The 19,654-nt window shown below is 50.4% G+C and overlaps 1 protein-coding gene across 2 annotated transcripts in view; it reads left to right on the forward strand.

The window, feature by feature from the left end:
• The first annotated feature begins 733 nt into the window (after positions 1-733).
• The window catches only part of FBXO41 (F-box protein 41), a 29,257-nt gene continuing 10,336 nt past the window's right edge, over positions 734-19,654 (forward strand). Inside the window, exons 1-5 of one of the 2 annotated variants that reach the window (XM_017521945.2) lie at positions 734-1,037; positions 15,003-16,046; positions 18,091-18,316; positions 18,799-18,872; positions 19,124-19,482. In XM_017521945.2, the coding sequence (XP_017377434.1) occupies positions 15,142-16,046; positions 18,091-18,316; positions 18,799-18,872; positions 19,124-19,482 (1,564 nt within the window). In that variant the 5' untranslated portion in view covers positions 734-1,037; positions 15,003-15,141. Of the gene's footprint in view, positions 1,038-14,044; positions 16,047-18,090; positions 18,317-18,798; positions 18,873-19,123; positions 19,483-19,654 lie in introns of those variants that run through there. The other variant, XM_017521944.2, reaches the window with a different exon arrangement.

A 19,654-nucleotide genomic window follows, 5' to 3' on the forward strand; every position in this document is an offset into this window, starting at 1 on the left:
ACCCTCCAGGTGCTCCAGTCCCAAAAAGCCTGGCTACTATCCTAGCCAAATGGCGGGAGTGGGTAGAAGGGAACCAGGGCCCTGGAGGCCACTGCCCTTTTCCTACTCCTTTAGGAACGGGATGGGATTTGTGATGGGGACACGTGTTCCTAGGTGGCACTTTAAGAGCAGAATTGGGTTCCCGGATGGGGTCCAGCAGGAGCTCTGCTGGTTCCCTAGGAACGCCAAGAGGGGATCGTCCCAGGCGGTCTCTGCGGAGACCAAGCGTCTGACCCGAGGTCGCCGAGTGCATGACCCAGGCGCGCTGTCCACGAGGCCTCTTAGGGACCGTGGCGCATGTCTCAGGAGTAGTGCCCGCGCCCGCCCCCTTCCGGATTCACAGAGCCTCCTACCCCTTATTTGCCCCCGAGTGGAAGGAGGCCCAAACCAGAGTGGCAGGGTTAGGGCGGAGAGGCCCCGACTCAAGGTGGCCAGCAGAAGCCACAACTGGAGGTGCTCAGGGCGGGGAGTGCACTGGGCGGTGCCGGGATCCAGGAAGGCTGAGACCCGGGAGGGGCGCGGCGCGGCGCGAGCCGTCCCTGCACCCCAGGGCGGCGCCGAAGACCCCTCCCGCATCGAAACCACCTTGAGCGGAAAACGTGGGGTCCCGGCGCAGCCGCTTCTGGCCTCCTCTGCCGCTCCCCAGCTTACTGGAGAGCCCGCCCCGGAGGAGGAGCCGGCTCCGCCCCACCTCCGCGCTGCCTCCCTCCCCCTTTCCTTGCTTTCCTGGGCCGCGCGCCCCCTCCTCCCCCTCCTCCTCCTCCATCCTTCCTCCCGCCGGGTTCGTGCGCCCCTCCCGCTGCGACTGGCTGGGAGGCTCGGCCGCCCCCGCCCCGAGAGGGAGGCGGGGGCGCTAACGGCGGCGGCCACCCGAGGCTGCGGAGGGGAACGACATCCGAGGCCCCGAGGCGGCCCTGCGTCCGGACCCCGCACACGGGGGCTTTTCTGCACCCCCAGCCCTGGGCCGCTGGGCCTGGCCTCGCCGCGGGGTGGAGGAGGTAAGGGCGAGTCGCGGGCACGCTGCGGGACTGCTCCGGGAGAGGGAAGGAGGGAGGACCCCAGCCGCTGTCTCTTTTTCGCCTTCCTTCTCCCCCACAGCCCTCCAGAGGCCCGCGAGGCCGCCCAACCGGGAGGGATTCTGGGCAGGCCAGGCCAGAGGCAGGGAAGGGGTTAATTTAAGAAATTAAAATCAGAACGTTTCAAGACCAGGCTTCCCCTCCCCCCTCTCGCCTGTCGCTCCCCGAGCCTGGTGTTGGGGCAGGGGCGGGCTTCAGAACCCCACTGGGACTCTGGACCTTGGAGAGCAGGGGCCAGAGGGAAGGAAAAGGGGAAGCGCCCTGAAACCCCAACCCTCCCCACCTGCTTCTGAGGGGCTGGGGGAGGGGCCTGGTGTTAAGGCCTGGCTGGGCACCTGTGCGGGTGTCTGTGCGTGCCGGTGTGCACGTGTGATAGTCTGGAGGTGTGCATGTGTGTGGACGTATTTTTCTGTCTCCACATCCAGTGCCTGCACTGGTGACAGTGCTCACAGTGTCTCTGGATATGTGCGCCCCTCCGCATTGCTTTGCATGTGAGTGTGTGTGACATGGGGCCCGTGTGCACTGCCCACATTCTGCCGGTGAGTACAGTGTGGGCCTGCTCTCTCCTTAGGTCTCTCTGCAGAGAGGGGCCCAGATGGTTTTCTGGGTGTGGGATCCAGGTGCTGGAGCCTGTGTGTGACCTTGGGAGGTGTGTGCCTGTTTGCAGTAGCAGGAGAGTGAGGGAGGGCTTAGAACAGAAAAAGCAGTGCCAGGGCTGCCAGAAGGCAGAGGACTGAATGCATTGACCCCCATGGGTCTTTGCCAGGCTGGAATGACTACTATGGGAGGTATACATGTTGGAGCCACAGCCACAGGTGTGGAGAGCCATAGCCCCAGCCTTCTTGGGGGATTCAGAGGGATTTATAGAGGTAGTGGGCATTCCTTTACTCCCCACCCACAGCGGCCTAATAGGGGTATAATGGGGACAACTCCAGCTGCCTCCCCCATCCTTAGGATACTTCCACCTGCTGGCAGATGCCTCCTAAGAGTACTGAGTTTAGAGCTTCATTTCTTTAGCTTGTAAATCCATCTGTTAACATCCAAACCTTCCTCTCCCATTTCTATAATCTCCACCTTCTCAGCCCCTTTTCTGCATGTGGATTTTATATCAAAAGAGACAGAAAGAACTGTTGGGCTCTGACGGCCAAGTGGGAGGAAGAGAGAAGATGCCATGGGTGTAATGGAGAGTTGGGGGCAGGGAGGCAGTGCCATCAGAAAACAAACTCTATTACCATCTCAATTTTGCCTGATCTGAATTTAACAGAGAAAGAAGCAGACACAGAGAGGGAGTCTGGCAATATCCAGACAATTGTTTCTAGATTTAGGGATGCCTAAATGGTTTCGCTTTTGTTTTGGAATATTTGTTTGTTTTAGACAGGGTCTTGCTCTGTCACCAAGGCTGAAGTGCAGTGGCGTGATCATGGCTTATTGCAGCCTCGACCTCCCTGGCCCAAGTGATCCTCCCACCTCAGCTTCCCGAGTAGCTGGGACCATGCATGTGCCACTACACCTGCCTAATTTTTTTTTCCAGTAGAGACAGGGTCTCCCTATGTTGCCCAGTCTGGTCTCGAACTTGTGGGCTCAAGTGATCCTCCTGCCTCAGCCTCCCAAAGTGCTGGGATTATAGGCATGAGCCACTGTGCCCAGCCTTGTTTTGGAATATTTGTAATGGGAAGGGGGTGACGGTTGTTGAAAAGTAATTGCCATCCTGCCTTTGAATTCCCTAGATCTCTTTACCTCCCTGGTGACCTATCACACCCTTTATCCATTCATTTAACAAATATTTATTGCATGCTACCATGGGCCAACCTGTGTTAGTATGACATTCCACTCAATCAGAAGGAACACAATGTGAGACCAAGGGCATAAGCTTTGGTAGTCAGGTAGTACTGGGTTCAAATCCTAGTTTGTCATTGTTTTAGTTATTTATTAGGGTGTAACGGACTACCCCAGAATTTCCGGATTTAAAACAACAGTGATGTATCATTCCTCATGGTCTGGCGTTAGCTGTGACTGTGGGTGTGAGCTCTGCTGGTCTCACGTGGAATCTCACACAGCTGCATTATGTTGAGAGACTAGCAGGAGAGGGACATCAAAATAGCCTCTCATTCTCCAGGGTCTCGATACATGTGGCATCTAATCACTTGGTAGTCTAGCCCAAGTTTCTTATGTGGCGGCTGGATCCCAAGAGGGAGTATTCCAAGAGGACAAGATCTAAGTTACAACTGCTGATCAAGCCTCTGCCTGCATCAGGCTTGCTAATGTCCAGTTGGCAAAAGCAAGTCACATGGCCAATCCCTGAGTCAGTGTGGGAAGAGAGCACATAAGGAAGGGCAGGAATACTGGGAGGCATGTCTCATTGGGGACCACCAAACAGTCCCATTACAGACTTTCCTTGGGCAAGTGATTTGGCCACTCTGAGCCTCAGTTTCCTCATCCTAGTATGGAAGCAGTACCACCTACTTGGCAGCATTGTTGTGAGGACCAAGTGAATAGCATGATGTCTGACCAGAATCATTGGTAGATAAGTATTCACTGTTTTGATTGTTAAACTGCAGACACCCTAATGGCACAACTCTCATTCATTTATGTGTACCCAGTGCCTAGCATGGGCCTTGTGCTGGACATCGTTTGCTGGGTGGATAAAAGGGAATGAAGCAGACAAGCCCTAAGCCTTAGAGCTCAGCTAGAGCAAAACAGCAGCACTGAGAAGACACAGCAAGATTTAACCTCCCAGTAAGTGACCAGCAGAATCAGGAAGTCAGCTGTTATTCCAGGTGATTTTTGGATTTATTTAATTTTAACTAGTTCATCCAGTTCCATGATGATGAGTGGTGGAAATTGCTTTGGTTATGTAAAATCAATCAGTTTCTCCATTATTCAGTGTGATTCCTCTAACAACATACTGATGTCTACTGTGTGTGAAGATGAATCAATTGTATTGTCCCTGCTTCCATTGTATGTATTAGGAGGTATCTGAGGTTACAAACATGTCCATAATTATCAGTATGTGATGCCTGTTGCCACATCCTTGAAGAGGTACAGTAAGGATTGATTCACGCAGTGATGTGATTTGAGCTTAAGAGGGAGAGGTCAAGGAAGGCTTGATGGAAAAGGTGGCATTTGAGCTGGGCCTGCAGAATTTAGGCCCAGGAGTCCCAGGAAGAGGGACCAGCATGAGCCTAGACTTGGGGATGTAACAGCACATGGCATTTCCCCATGGAGCAAAACTTTGTAGGGCACACTAAGGATGCACATGGGAGAGAAACAGGACAAAAGCTAGAGCTGGCAGAGCTCAGGGATGGTTAGATTCCAGCCAGTCTTGATGGTGGGCAAGGCAGGGTGGATGTCACCTCTCAGAAGGTGGCCATCCTTCCAAGATGTTTTTAGAAAAGTGACATGACTGGATCATATATGCAAAAAAAACTTTGGCAGCCATGAGAATTCAAAGCTGGAAGATTTATAGACTCCAGTTAGACAATATCAGTGGTTCAGATAGAAGGGGATATAGGTCTGAACTGGGGAAGTGGCTTTAGGAAAAGTAGACAGAATCAAATATTTAGAAGATAGTGCTGACAAAAATCAGTGATTGATGAGATCTGAGAGGCGACTGAGAATTCAGAGACGGCTTAGGGGGTCGCTATCCAGGGTGCTGAATAGATAACGATGGTATTGGTTGGGTTAGGAGCCATGAGAAAAAAGGTTTGAAGGTAGGTGATATGGTATTGTGAGTTCAGCATTAGTCACATTAAGCTTTGAGCCGCCAACATTGAAATAAAACCCTTTTCATTCTCTCCTTCTCTACTGGCTGCTTCTAAGAGGCATTTTTTTTAAAAAGCATTGCTATAAATTTCAGGTCTAAGACATTGAATTATTAGTGCCTCAAGCCAGCGGAAGTGAAGATATAGAGTAGAATGTGGTTAGCCTTAAGAAGCATTTAAATATGTTCAGGTCACTCCCATCTTAGAAACTGCTTCTGGGTTCTACCATGCTACCTCCTCCTCTTCACAGTTGAGCTTCTAGTTTTCATTCATTCTCTCCTCAAGTCCTTGCCTCACTCACTCCTCAGCCCACATGAGCCAGGCCCATCAAAGCAGGCCTCTTGAAAGTCCCCAGTGGGCCCTTCCCACTTCTGCTTTTACTTGTGTTGTCAACATTATATCTACTGTTGCTCAGTCCTCTCCTGGACATCCTCTCCTACCTAAGGTTCCTTGCCAGAACTCCCATTTCTGCTGCTGGTTCTTAGGAACCTCTTGGTTCTTCGCCTCTCTGAGGGTGCATCTTCCCCCGCAGCTCCCCTCTCTCTACACATTCTCCCTGAACTTGCTCATTTATTAAGCACTTTCCTTTTTACCTTCAAGTTGCCAAAACTGTATTTTTGGCTCCATGTTGCAATCCATGTATTGAACATCTCTACTTCCATGGCCCACTGGGACCTTAAACTCATGGAATCCACAACCAAACTTATCTCCCTTCAAAACTTGCCTTCCTCCATTTTTCCTCCTTACTGAGTCACATCCCCATCTCACCATTTGCTTACGACCCAAACCTGAGCCTCATCCTTGAGTCTTCCCTTTCTTACCTGCCACAGTCATTCTGTCACCAGGTCTTCTCAACTCTTCTTCCTTAATTGCTCCCATATCCATCCTTCTCCCCATTTGCACTCCTGCTACCTTGGTTAATAATTTTCACTTCTGGTGTTCCAACAACCTTCTTCCTGACTTTGGCTGTCTGTATTTCATTCTCTAAACTGTAAACCTGATGAAGCCCTTGCCATTCATTGAGTCCACAAACACTACCCCATGAGTACCTGCCCCATGCCAGGCACTGGTATAAGTGTTCGGGAAATAGCAGTGATTGAGGTATACAATGTATCTACCCTCATTGAGCTTACCCTTATAGTTCCCTAAAGGAGGAATACCCTTTCTCACTTCCTTGCCCTTATACATGCTGTTTCATGTGCTCCGAATGCCTTTCTTCTCCTCCCCAAACCTCATAATTGCTATTCCTCATCCGGCAATTATATTTTGCTCTTCAAGATTTAGTTTAGATGCTACTGCCACTGGGGGTTCCCCAGTCCCTCAATTCCTCAAGCTAGGTTAAGTGTAGAAACCAGTTATTTCATAACTGTATCCTCTAACACCTCAGTCTGCCCTGGGAGATTATAAACCTGTGTGAAGGCCAGGACTGGATCTTGTTTGTCTTTGTCCTCAACACACCTAGCGCAGCACCTAGTATGGTGTAATTCAAGGTATTCAGCAAATAGACGTAGAATAAGTCGTGTTTGATTAGAGCTTAGGAGAGAAGTCTAGGCTAGAAATGCAGATTTGGGAGACTATTAGTTAGGATGCTTGATTGCAAGGGACAGAAATTCAACTCAAACTACTTTAAGCAAATTTACCAATTCATATAACTAGGAAGAAGGGAAATGAATGGATCTTAGACACCCAGGTGCTCACAGTTGTGGTGAGGACTCTCTAGCTCTTGGCCCAGCTTTCCTCTGAGTGTTGCCACCTTGTTCCCCACTGTGCATGGGCTTTCCCCATGTGGTGGGTGGAGGTTGCACAAGTCCATAGACAGCTTCACCATCCTAGTGTGGGATCCCAGAGGGACAAGAGGACCACTTGATCTTTCATATAAACTCCCAATAGGACTCTGTTGGCTCAGCTTGAGGAATGTGCTCAACCCTGGGTCAATCACTGTGGCCAAGAACATGGAGATACTGTGACTGGCCAGGCCTGGGTCATGTGCCCGTCCTACGAGGATTGACAACATGGCCAGAACCACGTAAAGTACAGAGGGGCAGCTCACTAAAGAAAGGATGATCCAGGTGAAGTCTCCTACTACCTATGAGAATAAAAAAAAAAAAAAAAAAAAAAAGAAAGGATGAGATGTTGCTATTAACAGAAGGTGAAGAAGACTTGCTGAGCAGATGAAAATCATAATGCCCAATGCAAGGACTATCAATGACCACATGACGGTGGAAGCCATAGAAATGCAAGATGATCTGTGTTACTGGCCGAGTCAACGTGTGGGAATGCGACAGGAGACAGGAGCTAGAGAAGACACACATCCTGAGATGGTTGGTCTTGTTTGAAGAGATAAGACTCACATACCTGAAGGCCTTAAAAAAATTATCTCTGATTAGTTTAGCCTGTAGAATCCTTCTATCGAAACAAAACCTTGATGGGGATTTGAAAGAAAGTAGGCTTGAGATAGGCATTTCAGATACGAGGAGAATCACAGGTCTGGAGGCAGGGCCAGGCTGAAAAAGGATAGTCTTAGGGCTTGCAGAGGTTGCTGATTTGGGGAGACTAGAATGCAAAGGAAAATCTCCAACTGTTCTGTCATGGTGCTCATAGTACAGACCCGGGATAAAATTTGAACAACACTTCTGTTTTCCTTTTTCCTCCTGTCCCTCCTCCCCCTGCTTTTATTGCCCTCTCACCTGCATTCAAGCAAAGCTTCAGGGCCACGCTTAGGAGGTGCTTAAATCTAGACAAAAATTTTCCTCAGATTCATAGTCATTCCTCAGCTTCAGCAGACGGAGGGCAACTGTAAAGTGGGCTGGCCTGGAGTGAAGAGGCACCTGAATCCCAGAAGCCCCTCTCTTCCTCCACCTGACACATCCATTCACAAGCTGATACTCCCAGACTTTCCCCTTCCCCTGCTCTCTGCCAACATGGCTAGCAGGATGCTGTAAGGCAAAAAGGGGCACTTCAAAAGTACATGGTGAGAGGGGGCAGAGTGAGGAGAAGGCTGGCTACTTCTGGGGCCCTGAAAGGTGTCCCCCACAGGAAGGGCCACTACTTAGTTAGGATGAACACATATGCACAGATGTCCTGACACCGAACTCACTATACGTTGTGGAATAACCTTGTTCTTGAACAGTTGTGTATGTGTATGAACTCTAGAATATCTCTGGTCACTTTGCCAACTTCTTCAGTTTTGTCTATAGTTATTAGTCTATTTAAGTTTTCTATTTCTTCTTGAGTCAATTTTGATAATTTATATTTTCCTAGAAAAGCATTCAGTTCACCCAGATTTTCAAAAAGTTGGGCCAAGAGTTGTACCTGGTAGTATTTTAAGAAAATCTTCTCTGTGCCAGCAGTTATATCTCTTTTTTTCCCCATGTGTTATATATACATATATATATATATATATATATACTCTCTCACTCTGAATAGATTTGCAAGAGAGCTATTTATTTTCTTGGTCTTTTCAAAGAACCATCTTTTTGGTTTACTTCTGAAGGCTACTTTTTGGGTTTTAATAAACCTAAATGCTAAATGATGGTGATGTTGTAACAATTACTACATACCTTTTTTTTTTTTTGAGATGGAGTCTCACTCTGTTGCCAGGCTGATGCAGTGGCGCAGTCTCAGCTCACTGCAACCTCTGCCTCCTGGGTTCAAGCGATTCTCCTGCCTCAGCCTCCCAAGAAGCTGGGACTACAGGCACACGCCACCACACCCAGCTAATTTTTGTATTTTTAGTATAGACAGGGTTTCACCATGTTGGCCAGGATGGTCTTAATCTCTTGACCTCGTGCTCCACCCACTTCAGCCTTCCAAAGTGCTGGGATTACAGGCGTGAGCCACTGTGCCTGGCACCTTTCTTTCTTTCTTTTCTTTCTTTCTTTTTTTTTTTTTTTTTTTTGACAGAGTTTTGTTCTTGCTGCCCAGGCTGGAGTACAATGGCATGATCTTGGCTCACTGCAACCTCTGCCTCCCAGGCTCAAGCGATTCTCCTGCCTCAGTCTCCCGAGTGGCTGGTATTACATGTACCTGCCACCACTCCCGTCTAATCTTTGCATTTTTAGTAGAGACAGGGTTTCACCATGTTGGCCAGGCTGGCCTTGAACTCCTGACCTCAGGTGATCCGCCTGCCTTGTCCTCCCAAAGGGCTGGGATTACAAACGTGAGCCACCACACCCAGCCTATCACATATCATTTTTTTTTTAAAGGAAGTTAAGTTTTGGCCAGGTGCCATGGCTCATTTGGATTTTAATATTAAAATCTAAATGTAGGCCTGACCAACATGATGGTGCACACCTGTAATCTTAGCTACTTGGGTGGCTGAGGCGGGAGAATCACTTGAATCCGGGGGTGGGTGGGGGATGGAGGTTGCAGTGAGCCGAGATCACGCCATTTCACTCCAGCCTGGGAGACAGAGCAAAACTCCATCTCAAAAAAAAAAAGAAAGTTAAGTCTTGCCTTATACATACTAAGGTATTTATGGATGAAATAATATATTTAGGATTTGCTCAAAATTATCCAATAGTGGGGGTAGGGCAAGTGTGAAGCAGGGAAGTAGTGCGCAGATGAAGAAAAAGTGGCCAGGAGTTGAGAACTCTTGAGGCTGGATGATGAGTACTTAGGAGTTCATCGTAATACTCTTATTTTTTAACATCTGTGAAAATGTCTATAAAGGAAAGTTGGTTTTAAAAAATTCATATCACACCATGCATACCATAAATTTCTAGCTGGGTTAAAAAATGCAAATGGGCTGGGCATGGTGGCTCACACTTGTAATCTCAGCACTATGGAAGGCCGAGGTGGGCAGGTCACCTGAGGTCAGGAGTTTGAGACCAGCCTGGTCAACATGGTGAAACCCCATCTCTACTAAAAATACAAAAATTAGTCAGATGTGGTGGTGTGTGCCTGTAATCCCAGCTACTCAGGAGGCTGAGACATTAGAATCACTTGAACCCAGGAGGCAGAGGTTACGGTGAACCAAGATCACCACGCCACTGCACTCCAGCCTGGGTGACAGAGTGAAACTGTCTAAAAAAAAAACCAAAAAAATCCAAATGTAGGCCAGGTGCAGTGGTTCATGCCTATAATCCCAGCACTTTGGGAGGTTGAGGTGGGTAGAACCATTTGAGCCTAGCAGTTTGAGACCAGCCTGGGCAACATAGTGAGACCCTGTCTCAAAATAAAGAAAAAAATATCCAAAAGGAAATCATACAGCCTAAAGTTAGTGGCAATGACTTGGTAGTATGTAAATCCTTAATTCTAAAAAAGCTCTTAATTCTAAAAAATATTCTGTAATTTTAAAAAAAGGAAATCACACGTCTCAAAAGAAAACATATGTAACTGTTTATATAATCTTTGGATAGGGAGAGATTTCCTAAGCATAATAACAAAATCAGATTTTCCTGTGGCAGGATTTAAAACTTTAGTATGTCAATAAAGACCATAAACAAAAGTAAATGCCAATCAACACGCTTGAGAAAAATATTTGCAGTATATAAATGACAAAAGATCAATAATATTAAAAGCTTTTGTAAATCGATAAGAAAATATGAATGTTCAGTATGAAAATGAGCAAAGTAGTGCACAGGCAAGTCGCCAAAAGATAGAAATGGCTAGTGTACATGTGAAGAAATGTCCGGCCATCACAATCAAGGAAATGCAAGTGAAACAGCCAGGCCACTTTTCAGTTTCAAACTGGCAAGAGCACAGAGGCCAGATCGTGAAGCTGAGGAGTTGGGCTGCAGTTGGTAGTAGACGGGGTACCCTTGAAGGAGTGTGAGCATAGGAATCTGATGCCTTTACAGATGGAATAGAGCTGTGGGACTGAAGGCTAGGCCAGCAGTCTAGGTGTGAGGAGGCTGTGGTCTGCAAGAGCACAAAGCATGAGAAAAGAATAGTTGGGTTGAAAGCACTTGGAAGGAAAAAAAACAGTAGGTCTTGATGGTTATCAGAGAGAAAAATCAAGATGGCCAGTGGTTTGGCAGGGAGGACAGTGACACCAAAGGAAACGGGTGCTGGGTAGTAGGTGAGGAGAAGTCTGGAATTTGTTTTTGACACTGTGGGCCACTGTGTTAGTCTGCAGTCTTATTACTAGAGACTGGCAACTGACCCAAATGATTAAAGCTAGAGAAACATTTGCAGCCCTTCTTAATGGTCAAGTCCTGGGTTAGAGTTTCAGGCACATCTAGATGTGGAAACCCCAATGATATCATTAGGGGTCTTTTACTTCTTTTCTCCCAAAGAAAGGACAAAAATGTCCACAAGTAGCTACAGGCTCACATCCTACCAACTTAGCACAGCTCCTAAAGTACCTGTATCAGCCAGATTGAGAAATGAGTCTGTTACTGACCCGACCACTGTGACTCTAATGGAAAAGACTGAGGTCATGTGCATTCCCTGGGAGCTAGTGGATGCGGTCAGCCCTACCCAAATCTACTCAAAGTGCAGGGAATGGTTCTCAAAGGGAAAATTGGAGATCAATTCACAACAAAGAGGGACGAGAGCTGGGCAGCAAAAACAATCAACATCCACTGTATTTCACTTCTTAGATGTCCAAGATTGACACAGACCCCCTTTCCTGTGTAATTTTAAAAAATACTTCCCTGTTTATCATAATGCAACTATCCCTCACCAAACTTAAAGCACAGTTCTCCTACTTCTGGGAGGAGACATTCGAAGTTTTCACCCAGTTACCATATCTATCCCCAATTTAACATCTTGGCAATAGCAATGGGCTGTTTGGTTAGATACTAAGCTCATGGTCTTTCTATTTATGGCCCAACCACAATGATGGAGAGAAAACTGTATAGCTGAAAGAAGAAAAGCCTTCCTAGTTGAAGAGGGGGGTGAGGAAAAAAAACCTGGTCTGTGGTCCACATGTTTGACTCAAAGATGGGGAAGAGGTTCCCTGGTACACCAATCTTGCTGCTCTGATTTTGCTGTCTCTGTGGGAGGTGCCCTGAGGGGTACAGGTTTAGAGAGGTTCAGGGCAGCCATAGGGGCTGAGCAATCCTATCCTTTGGTTTGTGGGGGTTTTCTGGCAATACAGTTCCCTTAATCATTGGGAGGCTTTTCAGTCCGTTTGCGTTTTGTCATCCCCAGAGCTATTAACCAGAGCTACAAACCTCTATGAAAGTTATGATTCTTGAATGAATTCCCTGGTGGTGGTGTAGGAGGGGAGGGGTTATCTCTCAGCAACAGGCCCCAGTGTTCTGTGCATCCCAGGAGCCCTTGGTTCTGCAGCCTCTAGCTGGGCCTCTGCCACAGGGCAATGCAAACTCTTAATCTGGGATGGGAGGCAAAATGTCATCTGCCCCTTCTCACTCAAGCTGCATCCCAACAGAAGCCTGCTTATAAGAGAAGCTTCTGTCCAGCTGGCAGGGCACAGGAGGAGGGGTTCAGCAGGGCCTGAGGAGTCAAGTACCTGTCAGGCCTCAGGCTTGTCTCCTTCTTAGTTCCCAGCCTGTCTGTCTTCGCTTGAGCTGACTTTAGCTTGAAGAAAAGAGCTGGCTCTTAATTATCTTACTCTCAGCCATATTGAATTACTGGCCGCAGGCAGAAAGGACCTCTCTGGGCAAGCCCAAATTTTCTTCCTCTCTGTTTTCAGATGGGCTCCTTTCAGCCAGAGTGTGTATCTTGCTTGTTGGACCTTACTGAGGCCATGGGAAAGACACTCAACATCCTGACATTTTTCTACAAAATCCCTAATGTTGCAGGCATGGTAGGTACATGGCCTGAGCTCCAGGGATGGTGGAAGACAGTTTAATCAGCTGTTTTACTGCTGCTCTGTGACAGGCTCACCAACCCTCTAAGTCGGCTGTGGGGAAAGCAGTGCCAGCTTATGCCCCCCTCCAACTAAGGAGCTGAACTAACAGCTAATTTCGTTTGTGTGTCTATTAAAAATTTCCATCTCTGATTCTAATTTCTCGGTTAGGATATTTTCTGAGTGCAAGTAACCAGACCCAACTGTAGCTAGCTTTAAGCAAAAAAGGGCAATGGGGGCTAGGCACGGTGGCTCACACCTATAATCCCAACACTTTTGGAGGCTGAGGCAGGCGGATCACTTGAGTTCAGGAGTTCAAGACCAGCCCGGCCACCATGGTGAAAACCCATCTCTACTAAAAATACAACAGTTAGCCAGGAGTGGTGGCACATGCCTATAATCCCAGCTACTCGAGAGCCTGAGGTAGGAGAATCACTTGAAACCGGGAGGTAGAGGATGTAGTGAGCCGAGATTGCACCACTGCACTCCAGCCTGGGTGAAAGAGTGAGACTCCATCTCAAAAAAAAGGTGGGGGGGGGTGGGGGGGGGACAGGATTGATTGGTTTGTGCAACTGAACAGACCAGGCTCTCAAACAGTGTCTGTGAGCAATGTCTTTCTCCATCTAAGTTTTGCTTCTTTGGGTTGGCTTCATTCCCAGGTGTCTCCTCCCAAAAGGAGAAAGGATGGCCCCAGCAGCTCTGCCCTTCTCCATCAGCTTAGAAACCTGATCCCAAAGAGAATGCTTTCCCTCAATCATTCCAGAACAGTCCTGGGGCTCACTGGCTCAACTTTGGTGCTCTGTGTTTATCCCAGGACTGATTTGCCAAGTCTATGTCACATCCCCCAGACCCTGTGGACTGAGAAAGTAGGGAAGGATGGTTCCCTACGGTCAAAGCAGGGTGCTGTTACCGGGAGGAGGACTGGATGCTGGGCTGGCACAGGGAACAGACATCCACCCATACATCCTGTGGAAATGCCAGAAGGCAACAGAATTCTGCGGCAGGTCATGATGGAGAAGTAGAGCTTACAGGTGTAAGTAAACCTATGAGAGGGAAGCTGACTGCCTGCCTAGTGGGAGGAGAGAGATGGAGGACCGCAGAGGCAGACCTCAGGGAATGAGGATGTTTAGGAAGGCAGCAAGAACAGGAAGTTACAGAACCAGGGGAAAATCCAAACAGGAAAGCTCACAGCAGCCTGTGAAGATGGAGGGGTCAACAGTATCAGCACAGGACCAAGAAGGGGAAGACCCTTGATGACAACTAGCTTGTCTGATCAGCAAGTGATCTGTGACCTTGATCACAGGGCAGTGGAAGCCCGACTGCAGGCAGTTAGGAAGAGGATGGCAGTGAGGAATGGGATGGAGACCCCACACGGTAGAAGAAGGGTGACAGGAAGCCAGAGATGGAGGGGCAGCAGGAGTTGAAGGTGAGGAGGGTTGGGATGCTAGAATTGGTGGAGGGGTGGCGGGACCTTGTGCTGTAAGGGTTGTGGGGAGGATGGATAATAAAGCACTTGGGGTGAAGGTGGGGCAGGGACACTTTCTGGAAGCCCACCCCACCTTTAATAGGTCTGAGAAAAAGACCTAAGTGCCTGGAATAGTAGGGATAGGAGGATGTGATGCAGAAATCAGGACAGAACAAACAGTGACAAATGCAATGTCATTAGGTGGAGTGATGTCCTGGTCACTGCAACATGGTATCAATAGTCCCAGCCTGTGTGGGGGTGCAATCTGCAAAAAATGAAAATAAGCATCTTCTTCAATTTTTACACTCAAGTGTACAGCTTGATGATTATTTACATATGTACACAACTGTATAAACACCACTCAGAGCAGATATAGAACATTCTCCACATCACATAAAGCTGCCTCCTGCCTCTTCATGTAGCCTCGAGTGGGAGACCTCTATGCCAACTTCTTCATCATCAATTGTGTCTGTTCTTGAACTCCATCTCTCTGGAATCCTAAAGCATGCACTCTTTGGTCTGGCTTCTTTTCACGCAACATAATATTGGATGAACTCATCCATGTCATTCTGTGTACCAATAGTTCCTTTTCTTATTGCTGGGTAGATTCTATCATTATAACCGTTCTACCGTTGATGAGCACTTGGGTCATTTTCAGGTTGGAACCATTACAAATAAAAGTAATTACGCGCCCTCCCCTTTAAAAACCTACATCTTATTCTCTCTCCCTCTTGCTCATATACAGGCCCTCCCACAGGTGCGAAAGCAGCCCAGCCTCCTCTGGGAGGTCTCCCCTTGCCCCTCGATACGAATTTCCTCATGGCTGGGGGATGTGAGCTCTGGACTGGGAGCTGGGGTGGGAGCAGCGATACCCTCTTCCTAAGACTCATCCTCTCTTTCAGCCTCCTCGCCCTGGGCCGCGGGCGCCCTGAGCCTTCCTCACCCCGCAGGGGAGCTCGCCCGCGGCCCCCCATGAGCGCTCCCGGCTGACCGGCGAGGGGGGCCGCGGTGGAGCCTGCGTGCCGCGGGGGCAGCGGGGCCATGGCCTCGCTGGACCTGCCATACCGCTGCCCCCGCTGCGGGGAGCACAAGCGCTTCCGGAGCCTGTCGTCGCTGCGCGCGCACCTGGAGTACAGCCACACCTACGAGACGCTCTACATCCTCTCCAAGACCAACAGCATCTGCGACGGCGCCGCCGCCGCCGCGGCCGCCGCCGCCGCCGCCTCGGGCTTCCCGCTGGCGCCCGAGCCCGCCGCCCTGCTGGCCGTGCCCGGCGCCCGGCGCGAGGTCTTCGAGAGCACGTCCTTCCAGGGCAAGGAGCAGGCGGCCGGGCCGTCCACTGCGGCGCCTCACCTGCTGCACCACCACCACCACCACGCGCCCCTCGCCCACTTCCCCGGAGACCTGGTGCCCGCCAGCCTGCCCTGCGAGGAGTTGGCCGAGCCGGGCCTCGTGCCCGCCGCCGCCGCGCGCTACGCGCTGCGCGAGATCGAGATCCCGCTGGGGGAGTTGTTCGCCCGCAAGTCCGTGGCGTCCTCGGCGTGCTCGACGCCGCCACCTGGGCCCGGCCCCGGCCCCTGTTCCGGGCCGGCCTCCGCCTCCCCCGCGTCCCCCTCACCGGCGGATGTGGCCTATGAAGAAGGCCTGGCGCGCCTCAAGATCCGCGCGCTGGAGAAGCTGGAGGTGGACCGGCGGCTGGAGAGGCTGAGCGAGGAGGTGGAGCAGAAGATCGCGGGCCAGGTGGGCCGGCTGCAGGCCGAGCTGGAGCGCAAGGCGGCTGAACTGGAGACCGCGCGGCAGGAGAGTGCGAGGCTCGGGCGCGAGAAGGAGGAGCTGGAAGAGCGCGCGTCTGAGCTCTCGCGCCAGGTGGACGTGAGCGTGGAGCTGCTGGCCTCGCTCAAGCAGGACCTGGTGCACAAGGAACAGGAGCTGAGTCGGAAGCAGCAGTGAGTAGACCCTCGGGTTCTGTAGGTGGTTGTACCCGTCCAGTCACTGTGCCGCCACAATCACCGGGGGCGTGCCTGAGTGTGTCTGTGTATGTGGCTATGGCTTTGTAACAGGATCTGTGGCCACGAGCATGCAGTGATGGTGTGTGGGGCCAAGAGTGTCACGATGATGTGTGCTTGGTACTGTGAAGACTTGGCAGTGTGACCCTGTGCCTCTTTGTGAAGACTGTGCCTTTCTCCTTCTCTGTCCTAGACAAGCCAACCCTTGCATTTTGGCACCAGATCCTCTTCCCTTTTGGCTTCCTAAAGATATAGCTCAACTCTCCCCTCTCCATCATGAGACTTTCTGTTTCTGCAGGTCATTCCTAAAAGCATAAAGACATGTCATTTCTCCCATCTGCCGTAACCCTCTTCCCCTTAAGCTGCTGCCCCTTTTCTCTCCGCCTTACAGAAGACTCCTTCTATTTGTTTATACTTCTTGTCTCCAATTTCTGTCCTTACTTTCTCTCTTGAACCCAGTCTGATCGCATTTCCACCTCTACCAGAGTCCCTGGTAGAGAGACCTTCCTGTTGCTAAGGCCAAACCATCATCTTACTTGGCACATTGGCAGCATTTGACACAGCTGAACCCTGACATGCCTTCTCCACTTGCCTTCTGGGACACTCTTGGGATTTCCTTCTAGCTTTTTGTCTCAATTTTCTTCATTTCTCTGGTCTTTAAATGTAGGATTATGAACTACAGATGGTCCCTGACTTACAATGGTTTGACACAATTTTTTGATTTTTTGATGCTACAAAAGCACCATGCAGTCATTAGAAACTATACTGTATGAAAATGAAAAACAGTATATACAACCATACTTTTTTTAGTACAGTATCCAATAAATTACATGAGATATTCAACACTTTTTTTCATAAAATAGACTTTGTGTTCAGTGATTTTGTCTAACCGTAGGCTAACATAAGTGCTCTGAGCACAAGTAAGGTAAGCCGGGCTAAGCACTGATGTTCAGTAGGTTAAGTTATTAAATACACTTTTGACTGATGATATTTTCAACTTATTATGGGCTGATGAGGATGTAACCCCATTGTAAGCCAAAGAGCATTTGTATATAGATATTATTTATATGTCCCCATTGTGATATAAACTCCATAAAGACAGGAGTTGTTCACTGCTATTTCCCCAATACCTAGAACAGTGCCTGGCACCTAGAAGGTGCTCAATAAATGTTGAATGGATGCACAAACAACCGGGAATGCAATTGGGAGTAAGTACACATGTGATTCTAAGTGTGCCATGTGTTCATGAGCTCCTAGAAGTTGGTGCAAACTATCAGTATGCTTCCACATTTGAGTGTATTCCTCTGCGTGTTGATGTGACTTAGTGTATATTTTTGAATGTTCCTGAAAGTGTATTTGACTATGTTGGTGGTACTGTGCCTCCACGTTTCTTTGCGTGTCTCACACGTGAGCATGTGCTCGAGCTGGAACATGATGTGAGTACAGAAACATGAATGTGTGGGGCTGTGCCTGGGGCTGTGTAATGGGGCTCTGTGTGGGGATATGTGACATGGCTGGTGACTCTAAGTGTGTGCCTAGGAGTGTGCTGTGTTGGGATGCTGGGTACTGAAGGGCATGCCTGTGTGTCTGAACATGTCTGTGTTTATGAGAGAGATGTGTCTGGTTATGGCATATGGATGTACATGGGGTACATGTGTGTGGGGCTGTGTGTGTGCCTGGAGTGATTGTGTGGGATGAGTATGGCTGAGTATTTCTTGGAAAGAAGGGTGTGTAGTTGCATGTCTTGTATTGGGTGGGTAGGGTGTGAGTGTGTAGCTCGGAGTGCAATGTGCATGCGTGCATTTCTGTTCTGTGTCATCGTGTGGGGCCATGTGCTTGGCCTGTTCTGCAGAAACCCATGTGACCATAGGCAGACACTGCAGGCAGCTGTGCAGGTGTCTGCCTGCACTGGCTGGGCTCTCTTTCGGAGGGGATGTGGGCAGGCAGGCCAAGACTCTGGGGTAAGAGACTGCTCTGGGCCCAGGGAGGTGGTGCAGATCGACCAGTTCCTGAAGGAGACAGCGGCGCGGGAGGCCAGTGCCAAGCTGCGGCTGCAGCAGTTCATTGAGGAGCTCCTTGAGCGCGCTGACCGTGCCGAGCGGCAGCTGCAGGTCATCAGCAGCAGCTGTGGCAGCACGCCCAGCGCCAGCCTGGGCCGTGGAGGTGGGGGAGGTGGCGCTGGCCCCAATGCCCGGGGCCCAGGCAGAATGGTGAGTGCCCACATGCCTTCCCTCCTCTATCTGCACACCTGGCCCCCCGCAACCTCACCTTTCACATGGCCAGACCTCTCCCCATGATGCCTCATCTGCCCCTTCTTTGGCTTTTCCTCCATGAGCAGATGCTGGGAACAGGGGAGCCCCTCTGATTGGGCAGGAGTGCCAGTGGCAGCCCCTAAGGCTGCAGTGAGATGTGATCCAGTGGCCCCAGCCATCAGGGGCTATCTCTGCCCATCCCTGCAAATGAGAGCCCAGGAGCCACTAGCTGGAGTTCAGGGTGTTGGGTGGGTGTGGGGAGGCGGCTGGTGAGCCTGCCTCTCTGGGCTGTCTGTCTGTCCATTTGTCCATCTTTCCCAACTTTTTTCCTTCTCTCTCTTCCCCTCCTCTCCATCTTTTACCCTGTTTCCCTGCTATTCCTGCTCATCCTCTTGGCTCCTCTGCCCCTCTCCTTTACCTCCCACTCTGGGGGCCCACAGCGAGAACACCACGCAGGCCCGGCCATGCCTAGCACATATGCAGTGTCACGGCATGGCTCCTCTCCCAGCACAGGGTAAGCCTTGGGCCCAGCCCACCCCATGCAGCCTACCCTCGCCCTGGAAAGATCCGCTGGCCTTTCTGGGGCTTGTGTCATCCTCTGCCCCTACCCTCCCTGGCTCACCTGTGTCTGCCTTTCCTCACCCAGAAGGGGCTTTTGGAAAGCAGGGCGGGTGGGTTGCCCTCGGCTGATGGTAGGGGCAGAGTGGGGAGTTTGGGCAGGCCTGGTGCCTCTCACCCCTTACTGTGTGGTCCACCCTGCCTCAGGGCCTCCAGCCGTGTGCCAGCCGCATCCCAGAGCTCAGGCTGCTATGACAGTGACAGTCTGGAGCTGCCCAGACCAGAGGAGGGGGTCCCTGAGGACAGTGGCCCTGGGGGCTTGGGCGCACGGGCCCAGAATGCCAATGGGGGCCCAGAACGGTCCCAGGCCCCTCGCAGCTCAGGCCTGCGGCGCCAGGCCATCCAGAACTGGCAGCGCAGACCCCGCCGACACAGCACCGAGGGGGAAGAGGGTGATGTCTCTGACGTGGGCTCCCGAACCACTGAGTCAGAGGCTGAGGGCCCGTTGGATGTGCCCCGCCCCGGGCCTGCTATGGCTGGACCATTGAGCAGCTGCCGGCTCTCAGGTAAGTCCTGGAAGGGTGGGCAGGGAGACACAGGACTGAAACAGTGAATTTCCTGGGCTCCTGCATCTCCCCCTTTCCCCAGACTTGCCCACCCCTCCTACATAGCGCCCTTTAGGCCTGGGGCAGGAACTTTTTGACAGGGCTGGGCTGCAGTGGCACAAGTATGCTCAGA

Source organism: Cebus imitator, unplaced genomic scaffold (genome assembly GCF_001604975.1).
Source record: "Cebus imitator isolate Cc_AM_T3 unplaced genomic scaffold, Cebus_imitator-1.0 Scaffold23, whole genome shotgun sequence".
Classification (NCBI taxonomy): Eukaryota; Metazoa; Chordata; class Mammalia; order Primates; family Cebidae; genus Cebus; species Cebus imitator.